The 24,836-nt window shown below is 38.6% G+C and overlaps 2 protein-coding genes across 4 annotated transcripts; both read right to left on the reverse strand.

Annotated features, from left to right (window-relative positions):
• Positions 1-177: 177 nt before the first annotated feature.
• Positions 178-17,019, reverse strand: LOC107551081 (mucin-4-like). 3 transcript variants are annotated; one of them, XM_016232575.1, is made up of 11 exons: positions 16,791-17,019; positions 11,245-11,316; positions 10,947-11,076; positions 10,147-10,282; positions 9,848-10,009; positions 9,535-9,603; positions 9,253-9,387; positions 6,946-8,449; positions 2,841-3,826; positions 1,426-1,525; positions 178-1,335 (listed from the first exon to the last, which is right to left on the reverse strand). In XM_016232575.1, exons 2-11 carry the CDS (start codon positions 11,300-11,302, stop codon positions 1,148-1,150), a joined length of 3,468 nt encoding a protein of 1,155 aa, XP_016088061.1. In that variant the 5' UTR covers positions 11,303-11,316; positions 16,791-17,019; the 3' UTR covers positions 178-1,147. The 3 variants fall into 3 exon arrangements, with proteins under 3 accessions (XP_016088061.1, XP_016088062.1, XP_016088060.1); XM_016232576.1 differs by having other exon boundaries at positions 178-1,299; positions 1,414-1,525; XM_016232574.1 differs by having other exon boundaries at positions 1,414-1,525.
• Positions 17,020-17,155: 136 nt separating this feature from the next.
• On the reverse strand, positions 17,156-24,684 carry mitd1 (MIT, microtubule interacting and transport, domain containing 1). The gene is given in 8 exon segments (XM_016232543.1): positions 17,156-17,593; positions 18,853-18,913; positions 19,021-19,133; positions 19,266-19,352; positions 19,446-19,582; positions 19,887-19,986; positions 20,080-20,196; positions 24,565-24,684. Coding segments are annotated over 8 exon segments (831 nt in total). The 3' UTR covers positions 17,156-17,497.
• Positions 24,685-24,836: the final 152 nt, after the last annotated feature.

Genomic DNA, 24,836 nt, shown 5'->3' on the forward strand with positions numbered 1-24,836 from the left:
TATTTTTTATTGTGTTCAGTCAATCCAATAAATAAAAAACTAATTACGTACCATATCCTTAGTTTGGTAATTTGCCATTCCAAATATAGTAATTTGATATATATGTGTGTGTGTGTATATATATATATATATATATATATATATATATACACTGATACTTATTGTTGTTGTGTTACTGATATTTTTTTTTTTAGCATGTCTCCGATTTAGTAAAATGAATTTATTGGCCAAGGAAGTCGGTATTTTCAAAAGCAATCTCAAGGTAATTTGAAATATTCTTACAGTCACATAATTTAACATAAAATAATAGTCTTCAAACTTAATAGGTGTCAGAAAATCAACAGATGATACAATGTCACAATACATACAAATTCTCGGATGGAATTCATGGAAAATAAATCAAATCTGTAATTGGAAAGGAAACAATCAAATGAATTATTTTCACAAGAAAACAATGATACAATGTGTTAAACCTGAGAAACATTGAGCAACATATTACATGGGAGACAATTACTGTATATTGTTGTTGTGTGTCTACACACGTGAGTGGGTAAAACATACGGTACCATATGTTTCTGTTCCTGAGATCTCACTCAGGGTGCTTTTGATTGAGTCTCAACCTGAATTTGTTTCCCTCCCGTTCCACCTCTGATCTACTTTCTCAGTGTTTTCTATTGTGCTGCACTGTGGTGCATTTACAAAATACATTACCAGCAGCTGTTAGCCAGAGTTGCAAGAGAACATGACTTTAAAGCTCACAATATTAACTTCTCCTTTTTGTTTAGTTGGTACTTATCTCCTGTGCATACATTCATACTTCACACGGAGAGAACGTAAGCAGCTCAAATGAGGTTTTAGAAGACAAACACTATTAGGAGGTTTACTGACTAATGAATGTGCAACTTTCCTTCAATAATATACACAAGCAATAGTGGTTCACTTCCAGAACACACTGCTTTAACATCAACTTCAAAGTCTACTGAAGTTCACATGGAGCAAACCTCTGACTCAAGTACAATTGCTTGGATGCAACTTAGGAAACGATAGCATGAAAATGCCCTCAGACCCTCCAACCTCAGCATCCAACCCCTTAATAGTTCTTTCTTGCACTTGTAAATTCTTCCTCCATGTGCATATAAATGTTTTTTTAGTCCATAGTCTTATCACTCCATGCCAGGGATTTCCTCTTGGCCAGCTCCATCCAGGATGGCTGGGCACTGTCACGGACAGACTGCAGAGGAGATGATGATGAAGGTGATGATGGTGGCACTGATTTCTGCTGCCATTTATTCTCTCTGTCTGCTGACATCGTGGGAACAGAAGAGACTGATGCTTCTAGAAATATTGACACCAAATATGAGCATATACTTCAAAGGTAGCTGTCACGTAAAACTCATTGTTTCACCCACTTACGCATTGACAAACCTGAGTCGAATCCTGTGCCTGAGACCTTTGAGATCGGTCTGAGAGGAACTGTAGATTGAGATGTGGTTTGGGAGTCTGCTGTGGATTTCTGCTCACCTGTCTATCGAAATCAGTAAAAGGAAATCTGAAAAAATTCACAAAGCAAAACACCACAAACAGAACATACTGTACTGGATATTATGAGCAAATAGTACACTTGTCCCCTCCATAAAGAGTCCTGTATTTTAAATTATAAATGTATAATTCATATTAATAACTAAAACTCAAACGTCCATGTAGCTTACAAACGTCCACGGGATAAACCAAATTTTTGTTTCAAAATAAGCACAGTTTGAACTCTAGTGACACCATGTGGCATTTTTTTTTCTTGTTTTTAGAAATATTTTTTTTTCAAAAATTCTTGTTTTTTGCTCCTATGGCAATGATCAAAGTCTTTAGATCTCTATGGATTATGAATTTCTTATTTTGTGAGTTTTGATTTTTGACTGTATTATGGTATTAACTGCCCTATCTAACTATACCGTTCAAAAGTTTGGGGTCATTCATTTTTTTTGGGGGGGGGGGAGAAAATGAACACTTTTATTAAGCAAGGATGCATTATATTGATAAAAAGTGACAGTAAAAACATTTTTAATGTAACAAACATATTCTATTTTAAATAAATGCTGTTGTTTTGAACGTTCCAATCATCAAAGAATTCTGAAAAAAAATGTATCATGGTTTCTACAAAAATAAGCAGCACAACTGTTTTCATGGCAGTGTACTGTATATAATATTACTGAGCCGTTTTTACCTGAAACAAGTTCAGTATTTTGAAATAACAATTTTTCAGTTGGATAAAGTCTCTAACTAGTATTAAATTTTTCCCAGATTTCACAGCAAACCAACAATTTTGTATGCTAGCTACCAGCATCAGAGTTAGCATTTGTTATTTGTGTTAACTTTTCACCAACATCCAAGTGACAGAAGTGGTATTAATTGAATTTAAAGATATAAAGGCATAACAAAAGAAAAATTGTATATGTTATAATACGGACGTGGACGCATTTTTAATTCTGTCATGTGACCCCCACATGTATTTACACTAAAGTCGTTTTCTTGACAAAAATGTGCTTCCAAACTAGTTTTTAACGACGTATAAAACATAAAAAAAACAGAATTTGAGCGCTACAGTTGAACAAAAAATAAAAAAAAGATTATAGACAATCTTGCGAAATTTGATTGATAATTAGCATTTCTGCTAAATCAGTAAACATTTTGATGCGCTAAACATTTTTTTGTAAAACATGAATGGAATCTTGACTAGTGCGAAACAATCACATTCGTTTTTCTGAGGCCTAAGTAAGTGCCCACTCTCTGGTTTATTTATAATTGAATAAACTGAGTGTGTTTAGAGATTACAGGAAAAATAATACCTTGGTTGCCGCAGTTGTTTGGTTCTCCCAGCGCTGTAAGAGCGAGGTCTTGTTTCCTGATCCTGCTGCCCACACTGGTCTGCCATCTTCAGGCCTAGTCCCCTTCCCCTGAGACACAGACGGCCTGTCAGCTTTCCCTGAGAATACAGTGGGCTCTCTCTCCTCATTCTGAGGCTGATCCTTTGAGACAGTATTGGCAGACTGTTGGGACACTAGGTGGGACGTTAACTTTGGGCTTGACGATAAATGTGGGTAACCTGGGGGTGGTGTGGGACGCAGTATAGCTTGTGTGGGGGTCTGTGATGCTGCTCGCAGTGGTGATGACGGCTGGATGGGTGGTGTCTGCGGTGCCAACGCTTGTGATGGCTGTTTTGCTGTGTATACAGTGGTGGTTTGTGTGGTCGATGTGCATGTAACTGTAGACTGGGTTGGTTTTGTTGTCGAATTACAAATTTGAGACTTGGACTGAAACTGGACTTCTCTGGCACTGTCAATTTGAGATTGACTAGTGGTAGTCTGAATTGAATTTGCCGAAGGCTGGCTTGTTGTTGTTTTAGTCTGAGTTTGCATCATCTGAGTGGTAGATTGTGTTGATCTTCCAGAATGCTGTGCAGATGGCAATGGTTTTGTTTCTGGAGGTCTCAAAAGAGGTTGTGTAGTCGTCGGCTGGCTTGAAATGGTCTGTGTGATTCTTGGATTGGCATGTGAAGTGGACGTTTGGCTTTGTGGTTGTGTTGTGGTTAAGGTTGTCGGTCGTGATTGCAAGCTAGGAAACTCGGGTAGCCTACTGGTAAAGAGCTGTTGGAGACTTCTGGTCTTCTCTCTGGCCATCTCCATCCAGGACACCTCTGAAGCTGTAGATGTTGGTGCGTTTCCCTGAGAGTATACCGCTGTTGTCTCTTCTGGAGGCAAGTCTGCATCTTCTTTAGCTGGTGAAGGTCCAATCTTAGTGGATTTGCTGGCTGATGATGAGAGCTGAGCAGGTTCTGAAAATGCAGAAGAATATTTATTTATCAAAATATAATTCATCTTATTTCGCCCCAAACCACAAATTTGCACGGATGGAGGTGATCTAATCAACATGGGTAAAATGTGTAAATGCAAAATCAGGTATGACTTAATTCAGTGAATAAGTGTGCTCTTGTTTACTTGCTACTAAAAGTGCGGCCATATTGCGCTGTGAAATTTCATGGGCACGTTTGTACTGTCTGCATAAGATCACCGATGATCGTTTGGGCTTTATGTTTCAGAGATCCTTTTAGCCTTTTGACATCTGCATAGAAATTACAGACCTGGCCCCACAGTCTACGTTTATATGGGTGCTAAATTTCCAAGGGTCTCCCCCCACCATCCAGAAGATGCTAAACAGAACAGTACTGTGATCTACCCATTTGACTTCAAACACATTTCAATGAGAAGACGATCACACCTAGCACCAGGCACCAAATGCCTATTTGGCCCAGTGAATTACCCCCACACTTACAATACACATAACGCACACACATAGAGACATTTCCTTTATTTTGGCCATGATTAAGCTGTTATAAAATGTATATGGTACATGCATGTGTCTTTGGTATGTTCCCCTATTATATTAGCCTAGTTACAACTCTTTATTGGTATTAGATCAACTCTAGCCTAAATGCTTATATCCAGGAGTGTACAGTATGTATCTCTGCTTTAATATCTTCTAGCCGTATCTTTCTTGGTATCAAATGATCTGCTCTTTATTTCCTAAACAATGGTGTACACTATGTGACTATGAAATGCATCATACTATTTTTTATATACTTTGGGTAAAACTGCACCAATTCTCCAGACTAGCAATAAACATGCAAATGGACTGTAAATGGAGACAAAGAAAATTTCTCCCACTCAAAATTCATGCCTTGTATTGGCCATTCCACCAAAGATGGATGTGACTGAGGGACAATTAAAAGACCCCTACCCAAATGTTCTGCAGAGAGTCCTCTCTTTGCGACACATGCCTTCTGACCTTTTTGGCACTTTACTCACAAACTAACTTTGTTTGAATTACCCGTGGCAACTCCTCTCGGAAGACCTACAAGAGACAACTCCAGCACGCTATGTTGAACTCAGCCTTACCTAATTTTTCGGACATCCATTCCGCATCAAAACCAATGCAAGTAACCTTTCTAGTAACTGTTAGATGCACTATCATTTTTAACCCCTTTGTTAACTAGGGTTGGGAATGTGTAAAGCTTGCCATTCTCTCTCTCTCTCTCTTTCTCTGAAACTCATTTTTACCTTTTTATAATCCTACATATATGCTTAGTAGGGCTGTCAAAATGGCTGAAAAACTCGAGACAACTCCAGCACGCTATGTTGAACTCAGCCTTACCTAATTTTTCGGACATCCATTCCGCATCAAAACCAATGCAAGTAACCTTTCTAGTAACTGTTAGATGCACTATAATTTTTAACCCCTTTGTTAACTAGGGTTGGGAATGTGTAAAGCTTGCCATTCTCTCTCTCTCTCTCTTTCTCTGAAACTCATTTTTACCTTTTTATAATCCTACATATATGCTTAGTAGGGCTGTCAAAATGGCTGAAAAACTAAATTCAAATTTTGTGCTTATATATGATCAAAATTCGAATTATATTCAAATTTAAAATGCATAATTTCAGTTAGGGTAAAGGCTTGAGATCTTACATTTTATATTTATGTTTTTGAACCATTGGTTTTGTTTCCAAAGCTTCAGTACATAACGGCACTTACGTCTGCCTTACCAATGTACTGCAAATGCTCTAAAGTACTCTGAAGGTGAACAGAAATGAGATACAGCTCTCTGCTTGCAGCGCGTCAGTCACGCTCGTCAAGAAAGAACAAACACACATTTTTATCAAATAATACATCATTAATAGCGGTTCACTTCCGTGATTTGGTACGACTGCGTTCACATCAGCAGCGAACCGTACCGGAGTTCACTTGAACAGTACCCCAGACCACCCTTTTTAAGCGGACTCGGGTACGGTTCTTGGATGCGCACCCGAGTTCGAAAGACAGCGTTCACATCATCCAAACGTACCGAACTCTGACGTCAATCGAACCCGGGTGCGCACCAAAAGTGCTAGTGTGAAAGCACCCTTAAACGTTTAATTTCCATTACATGCTCTTGTGCTGTTTAGTATTAACCGTGAGAAAGCTATCCTTCTTGGCCAGGAGAATAATCTTACTTTGAATTGATAAAAGATTGTAGCCTACTATCAGTTTGGTGGATGAACCGATCAGTCGATTGTACAATTAATTCTGCTACAGTTAATCGTAAATCTATATAAATATGAATAATTAATTGTAAAAAGTTATGAGTAATTATTAATATTTCGCCCTTTGAGCTAATTTACTACACGTTCAAGTGTTTCAAGTGAGGGCGACAACGTACCCCATGCAGATTTCACGTGAATTCACATGCTTACAGTATAGAAAGCTGAACAGAAAAGACTGAATAGAAAGCTGCTTGGTTTGAAAGCAACTTCTGTGTGAGCTGTGTTTCATGCATCGCTATACTATTGATAATAGACAGTGAACCTTTTTTGGCACACAAAATGTTGCTAATGTGCATGCATCTTGTAAGCTGTTGTAGCACCATTTTTTATTTAGTATTGTTATAGTACAATTTTTGGATTGTAACAGAGTGTTAAGGAACCGGAATTCTGTAATAATCACATGTGATTACTTACTGTACTGCTCTGCTGATTGCTATTCTTTTTAAATTATTCTAAAATCAATTAATCATTAAATAAAGGTGATAAAGACTTTATTGGTTCAGTGATTTAGTAAAGTCCATTGTCTGTTCAATAAGACATAGTATAACTTAAACAGAGATCTATGAGCCCAATCTACCTTTTGTTTACTCAGTTGAGTAACCGCTATCAGTGTAATTACAGACGGGCATAGTTAAACATTTGGACAAAGCAGCTTTCTAAAAGGTTTGACTCAGACAAGCACATAGACCTTTTCCTGGTATGACCTGGATCATCATCCTCATAGGATATGTAGCTGTTCACATTCGTCATAATTGCAACAAAATAGGCCAGAGGCTTAATCTTCATACACCTTTGGAAACCACAAAAAGAAACTCACCAGCCTGTCTGAGGACGCCAGCTCTCTCTTTGTCCCTACAGAAGCTCTTAGGTGGTGAACCGAAGGAATGAACTGAAGTTGAGGATGCATCGGTTTGGAGAGGAGGGTCTTTGAGTTCAGCATGGACTCTTGTAGACTCCAAGCCAATGCACTGGTCTTCAGGTTCCACATAGCTGGTTGATTCAGACTGTAAGGCCGAAGGTGAAATCAGTGCACTGACTTCAACACTGTGGCATTTTACTTTGTCTTCTGATTGAGCTTTGTCCAAGCGAAATTTTAGTGAAAGAGAGGTAGTGCGAAGCTTCACTCCAAATGCATTTGTAGCCTCTCTCTCTTTTCCCACAATCACGTCTTCCATCACATCCTCACGTGCCTCTTCTGCCACCTCCACCTCCTGTACTCCTTCTTCAGTAGCCTCTACCCCAATCTCCTGCTTCTCGTTGTCCTGACTCTCCTCCACATCCAAGGCCCGAGGGTGACTTTTTGGTAGATCTGTGAACTTTGTTGGCATCACTGGAGAAGTGTCCGTTTTGTCTTCCTTCTTTGAAGTTGGTGGCATGTTAGGACATGTGTCTTTTATCATTTTCTCAACTTGTGAACTTACTTGCCGCTCTATCTTGAAATTTAAAGGAGGTTTGACAGGAGATGGAGGCTCTTTTTTTAGTCCAGCTTGTCCAACCACTCCAGTGAAGCTTGCAGTCCTTGGCCGCTCTTGATTCTTGTCCAAGGAGACACTGAAGTGGAATGATCCAGACACAGTTCTCTGGCGTTTTATGGATTCTGTTTGAGTGTGATCTTCATGACTAATAGCCAACGCTGTGTTAACTGGCTGAAGAGTCCCAGGCTCTTTTTTTAGTTTTTCATCTGTGGAAGGTATATTTCTCCTCAAAGATGATGGTCTCAGATTTATTCCACAAATCACATTGGTTGGAGCAAAAGCAGAGGCTGGGCGATTTTCGAAATTTACTGCATTCTGAACACTGTATTTGTCCATCTTGGTTTCTATTTGCACAGCATTAGATTTCTCATCCTTCACAGGACTCAATTCTGGTGTGGTAGTTACACTTGGTCTTACAGTTGGGCTTACAGTTGACGCAATGGTACTTTGGCTGTTCTTGAGTAGTTTGGAGATACTGGGCATCTCACTCACTCCTCCTTTTCCCTTTTTGTCAATTGGCACCACTGGGATTGGCAGTTTGGCAACTGGTGACACAGCTGAAGTCGTTTCCCGTAGGCTAGGGCTTGGAGGTGATGTGGACAGGAGGTTTCTCTCAAGCTCAGGTTCAGCAGAAACTTTTCTACTATCTCCAGCAGTATGCAGAGACATTAAAGGTGACACTGGAACTGGACTATTGATTTGTGAAGTTGTAGGCCTCTCCCCCCGTAAGACCTGTGAGGAATATGAGCGAGTGCGAGGTATCTCTTTTACGAGAGTCTCTTCCTCCGTAGTAGACAGTGATTGGTCCAGATTGTTTAAACTCTCAGCTCGTGCTCTGCTTCCAGCCTACACAGGAAGTGCAATGTACAAATATAGAAAATCTATTAAATATAAACTGTTATATGGAAAAGAATATTTAAAAGTTCTGTTTTTCCAAAAGCAATAAAGTGCTTCAAGAAAAAGTCTTAAAACCCAGAAATTTGCATTTTTGAACTTCGGGACCTCAAATCAATGTTTTTTTTTTTGGCTAAATGCCTGAAATAAGGTCTAAGATTGACTATGAAGTATTGCCTATGAAGTTCATGATATTTTCACATTTTATTCTACAACATTAAAATATGCCAGTAACACCCCACTCATGTTTTTTTTTTTAAGTATTTACGTGTCTTGAAAAATAAAGTTGCTAACAAGTGGCTAAATGGGACTACAGAGTTTGTTGAGAACATTAAACATCACGCCAAGCAGGTAAACGTATCTACTATCTACTCCACTTTTACAGCATTGTTGTGTTTACTTTTCTAACTATTCTATTTCAAGCGTTCCAACTTGTAGATTTAAAATAAAGACTGAAAGAGTTGTCAGAAGATTAAACGTGTTGACATTGAGGTTGTGCATAGTGTAGTTTGTTTATAGCCTAACTTTAGCTTTTTACTTCTGGCAGTTGTATTTAGGCTTTAAAATTCATAAAGGCTGATGAATTACACATTTTTGATGAACAAAACATGTAAGAATAACAAACTCTTGTTGGTCACAGACCTTATATTCTACACTAATTCAAAAGCCAATGGAAAAAATCAGATTGGCTTTTTGGGGAACCAAGGTGATGCTAATGGATAATATGTTTAAAAGGGTCCATTAAAAAGGCTCACCGAAGTGGTCGCCCTATTGTTCTTGGCACTGGCTCTTTGGTTCTTAGGTTTGAGGGACATACGGTGACGGGCAGCAGTGTTGTCCAGGAGGGAAGTGAACTGTGGGGGAGTGCTAAAATCCACTGAGCCAGAGGCCTGGAAGGAAAGGGGGGCATACATTTAAAAGGGACATTAGACAATATTTTAGACAAAATAAACCATTAAAATTTAAGCCAGATGTAAAATCAGATGTATGAATGGCAGGTATAATGTCAACACATCAGTGAAATGACAGCAAGCTACCTGTTCTTCCTCCTCACTTCCTGTTCCAGCTAAGCTCAAGGTGCTATGGTTCTTTGGAGGGACAGAAAACTGAAAACATAATAACAATGTGGTTCACATCATATTTAAGCTGGGGTATCTCCAGCAGTAATGGAGACACAAAATGAGCCACGCAAACTCATGCAGATGTTTGATTAATGATAGTCTGAAAGGCCAAAGCTATGCAGAAAACATGCATTTATAACCAATACATACACATATTGGTGACAATAAACTAACATTCACTGTGTCACAACAAAGATACTGGAATGCTGCTGTATTATAGTTGAAGCACCTTGTTCGATATGCTCATGTATAGTCCTTCACTGCGGGATACTTCAGAGGGGCTACGAGGAAGGCCATCATCTTCTGAACTTCCAACTAAGTCTTCACGCCATTTAATGGGCAACAGAAGGGGGGGAGGACCTAAATTCAGCTTCTGCTGCTGGAGTTTCATCTGATCAACCGAAAAAAATCATCTTAAAACTATTTGAAACATTTCCGTCAATCACACTGATAAGTGTTTATAAAGTCAGGTATTTTAGCTATAATAAACGTGTTTAGTGTTTTGTGTGTGTGGTTTGTCATAGTCACCTGCAGAGCTCGAACTTTGCCATGAATGTTCTCTTGAGACAGAATTCTTACTGGTTCAGGGTCTGAATGACTGTGCTCTGCCTGAAAAATGCTGTCATGTGAAAATGCCCGGGACCCCAGCATGCCTTTGGAACAACTTTGAAGAAAAGATGTAAAAAGCAAAGAGGGGCATTCACTTTAAAAAAGAACATTTGTTATGGAAATAATATATAGTTTAAATTTATATTAAATATGTTTAGTTGAATATGAGTGCTTTTTGGCCCACTTATTTAGATCGTAAGTACATTTTATTTGTACACATTTGTAATGGTGAAGTTTATTTCAAATATATTAAATTTGAATCTAATATTCTAATAACACACTTCAGTTATAATTATAATCAAGTACTTTAACATGTGCTTTAGTATGTTAGTCAACACATTAAAATAAGTCATTTAAGCATGTCAAAATAATCATTTAAAATATACCTTAAAGCAAAACATCTAATTGTATATTATTGCAAACTTAAGTACACTTTTCAAAAGTCTATTTAAGTGTGTTAAGCATGAAAGTTTACTTTCTTTAAGTACACTTAAGTGCCATTTTACTTAATTAAGATTATCTGCAAGTAGAGTTTTTTAAATATACTTTTAAGATTTGAAGTACACATTCAATGCAATGAAGCACACACTTTTTCACAAGGGATTCATTGATTTTTTTTTTACTTCATGATCAAACTTTGTACATTTTTAATTTGTCCATGATAACATTTGAGTTTAGCTTTTCTTAAATCAAACCATGTTGACACTGTGAACACTTACTCTGAGTCTTCCACACTCCATGAGATGTCACTTTCAGACTGACTCTGCTTCATACCACCATCATCCTCTTTCCTCCTTATTTTCCCAAACAGGCGTGACTTAAAAGACTTTAACCTAGACTTCTTCCTTCCTAAACATCAAACATTTCATACCTTTAGATTGTGTATTTCATATATTATAATTAACTGACAGTGGATTAAAAGAGACAAATATCTAGCACAATAAATTACTGATTTTTTTCCTTTTTATAAACGTCCTTTCTGGTGACAGCTTTGAGACTTACTGAAAGATTTCTGACCTGTTAAGTAGTCACTGCCTTCTCCCTCTGGGTCTCCTGAAGCCTCCAGAATATTCATCTTCACCGGTACAGCTGTTAATGAGGACAGTTACACAGAAATCAGATGAGATAGAACGAGGAGTAAAAAAGAAATACAGGCGGGGTTTGGAAAACGTCAGTGGAATTATTAAAGGAACTAGTCTAGTTTAGTAAGACAATAGCAAATTATAGTTTACTAACTGTTAACTGTTAATTGTTGTCTTTAAATTCACAATAGAGTAAGGTAGTTGTTCTACAAAGGAGAGCAGCAGACAAGTAATTTATTGACACATAAAATATTAGAGGAATGTCATAAATGGTGTGGCAACGTGCCTAAATTCTGTATCTGATAACAGAAGATTTTATCAACCCAACAGAGACCAAAGGTTTCATCTGCACTCACATTTTCCATGTGATCAGACACTTGTATTTTCATTTACACTACCGACAATTGTGTGTTACATACTTAAAACGTTAAGAAATTAATACTTTAATTCAACAAGGATGCATTGACTTGATCAAAAGTGACAGTAAAGACATTTATAATGTTACAAAAGATTTATTTTGAACATTCGATTCATCAAAGAATACACAAAATATATCACAGTTTCCACAAAAAAAAAAAAAAGTAAGCCTGGAGTAATGGCTGCCATCACAGGAATTAAATACTTTTTAAAACATATTAAAATAGAAAATATTTACTTGTAATTGTAATAATATTTCACAGCATTGCTGTTTTACTGTATTTTGGATCAAATAAATGCAGCCTTGAGCATAAGAAACTTCAAACACATAAAAAAAAAATCCTAAAGACCCAGACTTTTCAATGGAAGTATATGTAAGTAAATCCGCAGCATGTATCTCTCATTAAATCTGTAATGTGCTGTATGAATCACATAGGGCATATTAAAAGCAGACTGCTTTAAAGGCACAATGTGTAATTTTGGCCGCTAGAGGGTGCGTATTCAAAATAAACAAATAGACAAAGGCATAGTTTGATGACGCTGTGACTGAGTGTGGAATCATGGGAGTTGTGGTCTTCATCCCCACAGCCGATGCAATCTGACGGGACTCGGGCAGAAATCATGTTCATGGATGAGCTAATGATTTATTAACGTAGTAGAATGAAGCAGGGTGAGGCTAAAAGCCGTCGAAGTGAAACGAGGCCGCTGAACGAGCGTGACACACGGCTTGAAAGCAGAGGAGCTTTTATTATGCCACAGTCGACTGCTTCCGCTCCTTCCAGTCGTGCGTATGTGGGAGAAAAATCAGAGCTGTTTTATCATACTAGATACATTTGAAAGTTCTGTTATAATGTTACTCTGTGCGGTCGTCACCGGTCTATTAAAACGCACAACATATTAAAGCGTCTTTGGTGTTTCCATGTTTTCTACAAAACAAAACCAAAAATCGAGGGGGTTATGACGTCATTGGCAGGCGACACAATAACACTATGGACACGGTCCGTGTCACTAGTTAAAATTGCTTATTTCTCTGGATTTAAACATGCTTCGAAACATTTGGGATAATGTAAGTACACAAGTCAGCAAAATACATAACAATGTTCTAGTGGTTTCTGGATATTTTAATAAAAAAATCATACATATTGTGCCTTTAAGTCAGGGGTCAGTACTGTAGGCATGTGTGCTTCCATTGGCATTCAAGCTAGTACTCTCCTCATTTTCAAACTGAGTTTGTGACTTCCTCCAGGAACCAGTTATCTTGTTCACATGGACTTCAAGTGAAATATGTGAGACTGTGTTCTTATTTTGAGCAATGTGCGTCACACTTATTTCAACACTATGGGTGTCCATATCATTTATTATAACAACAAACCTTTCTTATCACTGACCATGCCTTGATAAGGCAGATATGCAACAGAAAAAATACATGCAAAGTCCATACCTTTTTTGACAGTTGCTGCTCTAATGTGTTTGCCTGCTTAATTTACACAGAAGAACCTCCAATATGCAAACTATCCAACAGTATGCAAACTATTGTTAAACTAAATACAATATGTCTTCATGTTTGAGTACTCAAGACTGAATTCTTATGTATTCCTTTGGGGGGGAAAATATTATGCAGACTATGCAGTGCATATAAGAAATGGATACATAATCAGCATGTAACAGCTTGTCAACGTGCCTTTTTCCTTAGTGTAAGCAGTCACTGCCATGTTAACAAAGCCGATACCTACAGTAGCATCAGACACAAATCACACAGAATATGAAGATTATCTTTGGGCTGGATGACACTGCATAGAAATCACTGTAAGATTTCACTCAGCACTAATCCTACAACTACAGATTTATCAGAAACTTCTGGCACAGCCCAACTAAAAAGACCTGATATACTGCCATTACAAATACACACAGTGGCAGAAAAACAATGGACCAAAAACTAACCTTGTTTACTGTCATGCTAGGTGCTTATAAATGAGTGCATGATGACGAATAAATAATCCACAACAGTCTTTTAATAATAAATCCACAAGGAACACAGAAGAATCACTAGAACCAATGTGGCAAACAATAACTGGCAAGAAACTGAACAGAGCAGGGACTATAAATACAAAAGCAAGGAACTAATGACTTAATGGAACTCAGGTGAACAGAGTGACATAATGAAGACAACTCAGGAAAACCAGGTCAAAGAAAAACTAAAACACACAGGAAGGTGAGGGCAGGGTTTCTGGAGGGGGATGTGGAGCAGGAGAGGGGCAGAACCAAAACAAGTACAAATAAGTCCATGGGGAGCGGAGGGTGAGAGGTGTCAGGGGGAGGCCAGGAGGAGAAGGAGCCAGATGTTGGTCCAGAGACCAGCCAGGATGAGGCCCCAGGGCGGAGTCGAAGGAGGGAGGAGCCATGGTGGAAACTTGACAGGCGACACCCTGGGGACCAGCGATGGAGACGGAGCCACTGGAGGTGGAGATCCAGGTGAAGCAGAGCAGACGGAGAGCCAGGGTAACACCCGAGGTCCGGAGGGCCAAGTTGGAGCTGACAGCTCATGCGAACGAGGCGGAGACAGGGACCCGGAAGACCGCGGTGGAGCCAGAGAGTGAGGACAATGGTGGAGCCGGAGGGAAGGAGGAGCCAGATGGAACTAGAGGGCTAGAGGGACGAGGTGAAGCCGGAGGAGTGGAATCCCATAGCGGAGGAAGGCCAACAACTGACCAAGGCAGTGCCGGATGGACGAGGGACCGCGGTGGACCCAGACAGCTTCTGGCTCCAGGGCGATGGTAGGCGTAGTCGCTTCTCCTCGTGCTGGCTCTTCAAATCGCGACGAGCTCTGGCAGATGCTCCATGCAGCGGGGTGATTGTTGGCTGGGCTCTGGGTCGGGTCGGGAGTGGGGCTGGTGATTTCCTCTGCTGGGCCGATGGTAAAAGGCGATCCACAGTTCACTAGCACCCACTCCACAAATGCGGCGAAGATCCTCAGAGGACTTTCCCCGAACAGCTTGGCCTAAGTAAAGGTGTTCAGTCCAACATAATAAAGGCAGCTGTCCAGGTAGTGAGTCTTGTACATCAGGTCTAAAAAGTCCCTCGTGTGATCCTCGAGAGAGCGATCCTCTTGCTCCAAGCAAAGGAACTTGACAGCCGGGATATCCATCTCGCCGCAGATTAATCACTATGTTAGGCCGCTTGTTCTGTCACGCTTGGTGCTTATAAATGAACCCATGACGAAGAATAAATAATCCACAGCAGTCATTTAATAATAAATCCACAAGGAACACAGAAGAATCACTAGAACCAACATGTAGACACAAACAATAACCGGCAAGGAACTGAACAAAGCAGGGAGTATAAATACAAAAGCAAGCGAGGAACTAATGACTTAATGGAACCCAGGTGAACAGAATTACATAATTAAGACAACTCAGCAAAACTAGGTCAAAGGAAAACTAACAGACATGTAGCGTCTGGACCAATCAGACACACCATTTTTCATTTGATTTAACAAATCAATTATTCATTAGATTAACAAACATTCACAGACCCCTCACCCAATAAACATACTGGGTGCCAAGATGTCTGTGAACGAGGCCCAGGACCCTGGTTACCATGGCAACCCTGACACCTTTGCTAGACCAGATAGATTTTACGACCTAATGGCATGTTGAGAGTCCTCCCTCTCACTACATTTTCCATAGGAAAGACTATTCTTAAATGTAGAGAGATGGAGGAACTGGAAGACAGACCGGAGAAAGAGCAAAATCAGGAGAGGAACTGGTGAAAAAGAAAGCGAGGAAGAGGAAAAAGAAAAGGAAAAGCAGGCTCTGACAAAGAGCTGCACTGATGGATGGACACACTGACTGGCGAACTCCATTACATTTTCAACTCATGCTTTTCCTGCACGCTTAAGCTCCTTACTAAACACTAAACAGCTTTTGGAGCACAGAGAGTGTGCTGCGGCTGGCCGGATGCAGAGCTGATGAAGGCATCAGTCTATATAACACGTCACCCAGCACTCTATCAGCAAGAGCAAGTGTATGTTGATAGTAAGAGCATAAGGAAGCTATTTGATAAAAGATCTAAAATGAACAGAGCCAGTCAGGCCAACTGCAGGTTGTTTTAGGGATTTTTTTCATAAATGTTAGGTCAGGACAAATTGTCATGTATTTTCAATTTAGTAATTTTATACAATTTATTAATTATACAAATATTTTGTAGTTTTGCTGGTCAAATTATTGGTTTTATATTTTTGTTAAGTTACATTTATGCTACTTTTTAAGTTTTTTTTTTCATAATTGTTGATTACCCCATATGCATGATAAACTACTCATTCATGTTCTCACACATTATCAATGTGCATTAAATAAACCGTGTCTTTTGTTCTGTAAAATGATGACTTTATATATAAAAATTACAGAGGAATCATGCTGAATTCTCATGAAAATAGTGTCACAATTCAAAAACATCTTAATGTCCGGGATATGTTTCATGAGATTCACCATCCTGACCATCATCACTCCAGTCTGTTCCCTTGAGAGATGAATAGTGTTATTTAGAGACAACGCTCTACATTTGAATGAACTGAGATGAGGAGCACATATCCAGATTAAGTGCGATTATAGATTTAATCTCCCCTGCAGGGAATTGTTTCATTGTAAAAAAAATATATAACAGGCAAAAGAAGCAACTCAGACAAACATGTCCAAGCAAACAAATACGACAACAACACCGACTGCTTTTTATTTACAGTTATTCAAATCAACATCACCAGTCAACAACAGCCCTTGTCCTTCCACCAACAGCAAGCCTTTTATAGTATGAATGTCCCAAATCCATTGGCCCATATAAATATGACTTTATATAAAGAGATATTCAAAAACGCATTATGTGGGTTACCGTTTAATCAGTACATGTCACAGTATGCGCATATTTCGGAGTTTTAATTTAGAAAACAAAACAAAAACTAACCTTAACCACTATAACAATATCTTAAATCAAAATTAACACGACAACTGACATATAAAACTTATAAAACCTAAAACTGAATATAAATATAATGTAGTCGCGTATACTCACATTCTGAGGTAAATCATTGAGAAAGTGCAGGCGAGGTGATCTCTGGCGTTCACTTGCTCTTTAACTGAGCCTGTGGAGCAAAACACCGTCCTATCAAGCCATACGTGTCGCTGAACACAAGGTGTAATATAAACGCAAATCATTCGCTTTTGCATGATGAGTGGAGGTTCACTCGCTGACCACGGGATGGCGCTGCTGAGGCACAGAATATAGATTTTATTGATATCCACATTGTACGGTGGCAGAGAAGTGCAAAGCAAATCACAATTCTGAAAACAAAACAACAAATTACAAACGCAAGTGCAAGTCTAAAAAACAAAATAATAAAAAGTTTTTTTTATAAAGGGCTCTTACTACTAACAGACTACTACCTTATTTACAAATGCACTTCGGTTTTTATCTTAATTACAGAAGCAAACATATAATAAATACATATCAGTATCAATCACCTTATCATATAGCCTACTAGTGCTCCAATTGTTTGAAAACAGCAGAATAGAAGTAATGGTGTAGAGAAGACCTCTGAATATTCCTTTGTCATTCATATCAGAACATTTTAAAACGGGCAATAAAATCAGTTCTTTTGCATTATTTAAAAGTTGTACATGGGATCAAAAGGCACATTTCCAGTTGCCCGGGTTGGTATGTGAGGATTGCATTTGAAATTACGTCCCATAGATATGCCAGACAGTGCTTTTGAAGCAAGATTATGTCTTCTTAGTGTGTTTTGTATGAAACACGTCCACAGTAGTCTCATGACACTCTCTAAAATCGTAATCACAGTATCCTACAGAGAAGCGGCCCTTAAAAAAGAGAGAAAAAAAGTCTTATACGTCCATTATGCAAACATGCACAAATAGTAGTTTTTTGTTTTGTTTTAAAGGGGTCATATGATGCGATTTAAATTTTTCCTTTCTCTTTGGAGTGTTCCAAGCTCTTGGTGCATAAAGAAGATCTGTGAAGTTGCAAACACTAAAGTCTCAAATCCAAAGAGATATTCTTTATAAAAGTTAAGAGTTAACCACGCCTACCTAAAACGGCTCGTTCTAACACGCCCCCACATACCTATGTCACGATGTTGGAAGATTTGCATAACGCCTCCCAAATGTTCACGCAAAGAAAGAAGGCGTAACTTTTATTCTCGCTGTAGTATTGTTGACGCTGCAGCCATGTCCTGAAGACGCTGTGTGATTCGTTGTGAAAGCGAAACTACTTTGTTTGGTCTTCCAAAAGAGGACGATATCCGCTTCGTCATGCCTAGAGCTGATCTGTGCTGGTCGCTGAGGGAATACATCAACTTTCACCGTGGACAAAGCGGAGTCCAGCCCGCCTCAGCTCACTCTATCCCGGCCTCAGCACACGCTAAGCCGGGGCTTCGGGTTACGCTAGCCCGGCCTCAGCTCACTCTATCTTGGCATCAGCGCACGCTAAACCATGGCTTCCCCGCACGCTAGGCCGCTGTGTTTTTCGTTGCCACTGATGATTCAAACGCGAGTTTTGGGCAGTAGAGTAGCACTTGTTGTTTGTCATTTCTCCGATCACAAATGCAGACAGAGTTTTATGTTTACGCGGCGTGATGCAATGCAACGCAACGCGTAAAAAGACAGTATAAGTCATTATAATCAGTAATTATGTCCCCACTGGATGCAACAAATGCCTCATTTGTAATGGGTTTTAACGTTTATGTCTCGTCGTTCCGGCCGGACACGGCATCAACAGTATGTGAGGGGCGTAACATTTCCGTCACACGCTTGAGGTATTCGGCCAATCACAACGCATTGGATAGCTGGCCAATCACAGCACACCTCGCTTTTTCAGACCGATGAGCTTTGTAAAAATCGACACGTTTCAGAAAGGCGGGGCATAGAGGAGAAACAATAATGTACAGTATGTGGAAAATAATGTGTTTTTTGAACTTTAAACCACATAAACACATTTCATTACACCAAATACACCAAATACACAAAATACTGTTCTTTTTAGCAGCATCATATGACCCCTTTAATAAATGCTTAATAAACATGAATGTGCAAACATGATAACGGTTTCATTTAGGTGGTACCTTGGGTTTTTTGAAATAATCGAGTCCCCTGCCAATCTTAATAATCCAACCATTATTAAACCTGAGAAAACAAAATTATATAGATTATAGACACAGAACAAAGTTGTAACATTAACGCCCAGTGTGTTTGCTGCAATATACAGTAAATGAGAATGATTTGAGATGTACCTGATCTCCCTGTCATGAATAGTAGATGAGTACTAAATGTCCAGACAGACATTTTGACTCCGTAGCGACTGCTTTATTTCTGCCAGGGCACTGGTTTGCTGAGCAGAGCTGTCCTGGAAAACCACAAGATTAAGTTCAACTTTAATGGAAGCCTCTGATGAACAAAATGACAAACATTATACATAGTTTTCTGTGTGTTAGTCAATGCAAATCTAAAACGGTTTGTGGAAGTTGGAAAATCTTACCTCATCCTGCGAGGTCAGAAGGTGAATCGTCTTTACTTTACACTGGCATTTCAGCAGCATTTCACAGAAACGAAGGAAATTATACAACTGGCAAAACAAAACATGTGTAATGTGTCATTCTGAGATACATTACTGCTCTTTTCTATACTGTACATTCAGGAGCGTCATTGTAGTCTCTACCTGATGGACATGCCGTACATAAGGGTCTTCCACCCAGACTTCATTCAGTCCGTCTCTAATGTAGGGTTTGAAGAGGGATTCATAGCTGAAACCAGTGGAACTAGCTGCTATCTTTATCTGCTCATGGTATTTACCCTCTGACAGATGAGACAACAATGAGAAAACTGAGCCAATGTGAAGAGTAAAAGTTGTTTAAGCCATGGGTTTTCAATCTTGTAGATGCCACGGACCCCCAAATATGATCAACCCTAAATTTTATTAGGCAGCTGCACATTATCATTATATAATAATGTGAATATTTATTTTAATCACATTATATATATTTTTTTAAAATGGCTTTTCTCCAAACTCTTCCACAGTCCTTTGTAGGTTCCTGGAGCACAGTTTGAAACCCCCTGGTTTAAAGCACTTTTTTTTTTTTTTTTTTGCTGAACCAACTACCTTCTTTCAGTTTGTTCACATGGTCTTTGATCTGTTCTGCTCGGTCCATGTAGCCCTTGATTTTCTCCCTGTAGTGGCCCTTCTTTGAATCATCTTTTACATCTAGAAAAACAGTGATCTTACTTATTAAGTATAGCATCTCAGTCCATCAGCAAAAGAAGACGTTTGCCATTTCCACACTGTTTTTAATCATAACTTTCAGTACATCCAACAGGAGCTGGATCCCTTCCTGGTAGCACACCAGAGCCTCCTGAAAGTGCGAGCTGTGGTAGAGCTCCACGGCTCTCTTTAAGACAGAGATTGCGGAGCTCTCCGCATTAATTTGTTCATTTTTCACAATATGTACTTGATGTAGGCCTATTTAAATTTAAACAACACTCATATCATGTGATCATTATTGTAAGTTTATTTAAGCACAGCATATATGCCACATATTTGCACACATTGCATAGGCCTATATTAACTTTTTTTTACGTCAATGTAGCAAAAAACAAATACTCTAATACAATGTTTGAATTATTCCTATAACAGCGTGTTTTGTGTGAAAAACATTCCCTGTAATTTCCAGACATTATCATTTTGAATTGACGTTACAATAATCAACAGTAAAACATAGAAATGTGGACTGAGGGGCTAAAAGGGTTAAGAAATGTTTAGGTGAGAAATTGATGGGATAAAAGTTGGTATAAAGGGATGTTTTGGAAACTGCAAACTGATTTTGAGCTCATCCACTGTGAATTCTCACTACAGTCAGAAAATCGAATGGTGTTGACAGCTCGTGGTGTTATCAAAATTGCATTCCAAACTGCATTTCATAGCCAACATATGGTTGTGACACACAAAATCCTAGCCCAATTATGTACAAACTTAACACTCACAGAGCTTGTGTGACTTTATTGAACACAGGGCATGTGAAATATTTAGGATAATGGCAGACTTTGCTTGAGTTTTTATGATTTCATGAATATCACAATGTTTACAAAATGTATTTTAAAATAGCTATATTTTTAATTAACCATATTTGGACACAGATCAAGGTGAACATCAAGGTAAAAATGTGGCTATTTCAGCTAAAATTTTTAGAAAAACTAACAGCAGGTAAATGTGTGCCATCTCTTCATAGACTGTGACTTGATTTGCATATTACCCAACACAACAGTTTTTTTTCCAGTGATGCCATAGAAGAAACCAATTTTTTTTTAGTGTGAAGAATTTTAATAATCTAAAGAACCTCTTTACACTATAAAGTAAAAATGTGGCTATTTCAGCTAAAATTTTTAGAAAAACTAACAGCAGGTAAATGTGTGCCATCTCTTCATAGACTGTGACTTGATTTGCATATTACCCAACACAACAGTTTTTTTTCCCAGTGATGCCATAGAAGAAACCAATTTTTTTTTAGTGTGAAGAATTTTAATAATCTAAAGAACCTCTTTACACTATAAATAACCTTTTGTGCAGTGGAAAGATTCCATGGAATTTAAAGGTTCTACACAAATGCCAATTAATAACCTTTATTTTTAAGAGTTCAAGTTTTAGAAAAGTCAAAATATTGAATTAAAAACATATTTTTGTGTACTTATTTTGCTCTTCTCCTGTTACTCACTGAGTCCAGTTTTCATGAACATTTTCCCTCTCATCACTGCTCTGTCTTTTTATCTCCTGCTTGTTCATAAAGGGTCAACGATGACCACAAACAACATCAGAACATGAGAATGAAAAGCTGGCTGGGCCGCTCCAACAATTTTAACAGCCGAGCAAGCCCGTTTTATTCACTGTTATGTGGGTGTAGTAGGGGGTGTTCTTTTAATGTCACAGTTTAAGACTTGGGTGGAGCCGTATTTAGTGAGGAAGCATTTTATAGCTTAAATGGCTGAGAAGATTGAGTGAGAGCAAAGGACAGATGTGGTCAGGGCAGCTGTGGTGTGGAAACCTAGCCTGCTGTCTGACCAGCGCCACAGTAACAGCATACTTCCCATTCTTCCTCCAAACCTCAGAGCAGCCACACCATTTCCTCTCGCCAACTGCCCAGATCTTCCTCCTGCTTTGGCATGAATGAAGGTTGGAAGAGTTGTTCAGTCAGTCTGTGTACAGTTGTAACTATGGAATGTAATTCATTACCATGTCTTTGTGGTGGATTTTTATTTTCCGTTATATAGCATCTTTGGTAAAGGCTACGTGGTCATGATAATGTAGCATATATGTAATGCCGCTGCTATAAGAAGGAAACTGTGTCCAAAATAGCATGTTTTCTGGAAGCTAAAAACAGACTGGCCTGATCAGGATGAAGTTATGATAGATCAGGGGTGCTCAAACTTGGTCCTGGAGGGCCGGTGTCCTGCAGAGTTTAGCTCCAACCCCAATTAAACACACCTGAACCAGCTAATCAAGCTCTTATAGGCATACTAGAAACTTACCAGCAGGTGTGTTGAGGCAAGTTGGAGCTAAACTCTTCAGGACACCGGCCCTCCAAGACCGAGTTTGGATAGTCCTGTGATAGATGTTTATTAGAAGTTAATTTTGAGTCTCTGAATATAAACTTAATATTGTTAACTAAATATTGTAGACATTCTGGGCGAGAGAAAAAAGGTTTTAAATAAATAAATAAATACATACATTTTTGCTTGATGGCATATTGAAGTAATGGTGCCATGGAACGAAAGTTCAGTACTTGAGTCATGCCTTGATTCCGGATTCGACGTCAGACTGATTCAGATTGGTAACTCAAGTTGAATGTTTTGATTAAAAGAACCGACCCATGAGAATCATTTGTTCATGAATCGGACTATCGTTTTGTTTGTTAGCGTGTAGGTTCAAGAAACAATGCACTGTTCAGTGACTCTTGACTCAAGTACTGAACAAGCGTTTGGTAAGTCATGTAAGAAATATGTAGGCCTATTAAAAATTGAATTTGTCCATCGATATTGCTCATTAAATTTGAGAATTTGTTATTAGACTATGAATATTTCTGACGTAGCATGATCGCACCATCATGTTCACACAACTTGGTGACCAACTTGTTTCCACTTTGCATTCCACAGGGGTGTTTGTAGCCTTTAATCAGTACTAGGACATGCCCCCCATCAAAAACATATCCAATATTTTTCCAGGGAACGTTCTCAGAACTTTGTCTAACGTTCTGGCAAGGTTGTGAATAAATATTCTTCCAGTAACATTAACAGAACATTCATTCAAAGTCACCTTGTCTTTATTACATTCTCAAAACATTAGCCCACTATGTTATTTATACATCGTTCATAGAACTTTTTTCCTGAAACATTGCTCATTAAATTTGAGAATTTGTTATTAGACTATGAATATTTCTGACGTAGCATGATCGCACCATCATGTTCACACAACTTGGTGACCAACTTGTTTCCACTTTGCATTCCACAGGGGTGTTTGTAGCCTTTAATCAGTACTAGGACATGCCCCCCATCAAAAACATATCCAATATTTTTCCAGGGAACGTTCTCAGAACTTTGTCTAACGTTCTGGCAAGGTTGTGAATAAACATTCTTCCAGTAACATTAACAGAACATTCATTCAAAGTCACCTTGTCTTTATTACATTCTCAAAACATTAGCACACTATGTTATTTATACATCGTTTATAGAACTTTTTTCCTGAAATATTTTAGTTGGACGTTCATCTAAGATGGTTTAGAGAACATTCAAAAGTAACATTCCCATGTTTGCAAGATAATAAAATGGGACGTTCCCCTTAAAGGGGTCCTATTATGTGTTTTTTCACTTTTTCAACTTTAGTTAGTCTGTAATGTTGCTGTTTGAGCATAAAAAAGATCTGCAAAGTTACAAAGCTCAAAGTCCACTTCAAAATGAGATATTTTATTTAACAGAAATCACTTTTCAAAAACTACAACGAACGACTCGTTTGGACAGACAACAAAGCAGACGAAAGGTTTAAATCGCGCTCAAATTGATTTGATTTTGAGCAATATTTACACTGAAGGCGGGCCTTCATTTGATACAGGAACTATTCGAGTCGAATGGGACGAGACCTGGTTGAGCTGCACTAGAGAAGGCAACGAGTATTATCACTATGTTGGAGACACGGTAGCTTTCCCAAAGCAGACGAAAGGTTTAAATTGCGCTCAAATTGATTTGATTTTGAGGAATATTTACACTGAAGGCAGGCCTTCATTTGATACAGGAACTATTCAAGCCGTTCATGCCAGACTGGGGAGAGAGGTGTTGTAATAATGTAAAATATGTGAAAAATAAGGTGTTTTAGTACACCCCCAAAACAAAATCAAGACTTTGTAAAAGAGCATAATAGGACCCATTTAATGTTGCCTTTACAGTCACATGACCAAGAAAAAAAATTTACAAAAAAAAAAAACTTGTTTAGAATTATTTGTTCAGATAACATTCAAAAATAACATTTTCATAACTTGAACGTTAGCTAAATGTTCTTTGAACATTTTTGTGAGCTGAGAGTTGATACTCTCTTTTTGGCACAATTATGGATATACAGTAAGTTGATATAAATATAAATGTATACATTAGAGTATAAAGCCGTTTTTGTACAAATTTGCATTAGGAAACACATGCAAATATAGTCATCATTCACCACCAATTCACACACACTAATGATTTTTATTAACGGCTCATTGCAAAACTACTCATGAAGAGCAGAGGGCAGCATTACACAACACATAGGCTTTGAGTTTGAAGTGCAGCTCATTGTCCAGTAGCACATCTGTGTACTTCACCCATATGAGTTCCTCTGCCTTGTGTTTTTTTCTGGCAGCAGTTGCCAGGCCAACAGCAGCCATGGTGCGGAAATGATAATGGACAGTGGTCAGAATGGTAGTAGCTGTCAGACTTGTTTAGAGAAATGTCTATCCCCTTCCTATTTCTTTTTCTTCCAACCACTAAGTTTGTGTTCTGCTAAAAGCATGAACGTTAGGCTGGCTACGTCTGCTAC

Source organism: Sinocyclocheilus grahami, unplaced genomic scaffold (genome assembly GCF_001515645.1).
Source record: "Sinocyclocheilus grahami isolate Dianchi unplaced genomic scaffold, SAMN03320097.WGS_v1.1 scaffold413.1, whole genome shotgun sequence".
Taxonomy (NCBI): Eukaryota; Metazoa; Chordata; class Actinopteri; order Cypriniformes; family Cyprinidae; genus Sinocyclocheilus; species Sinocyclocheilus grahami.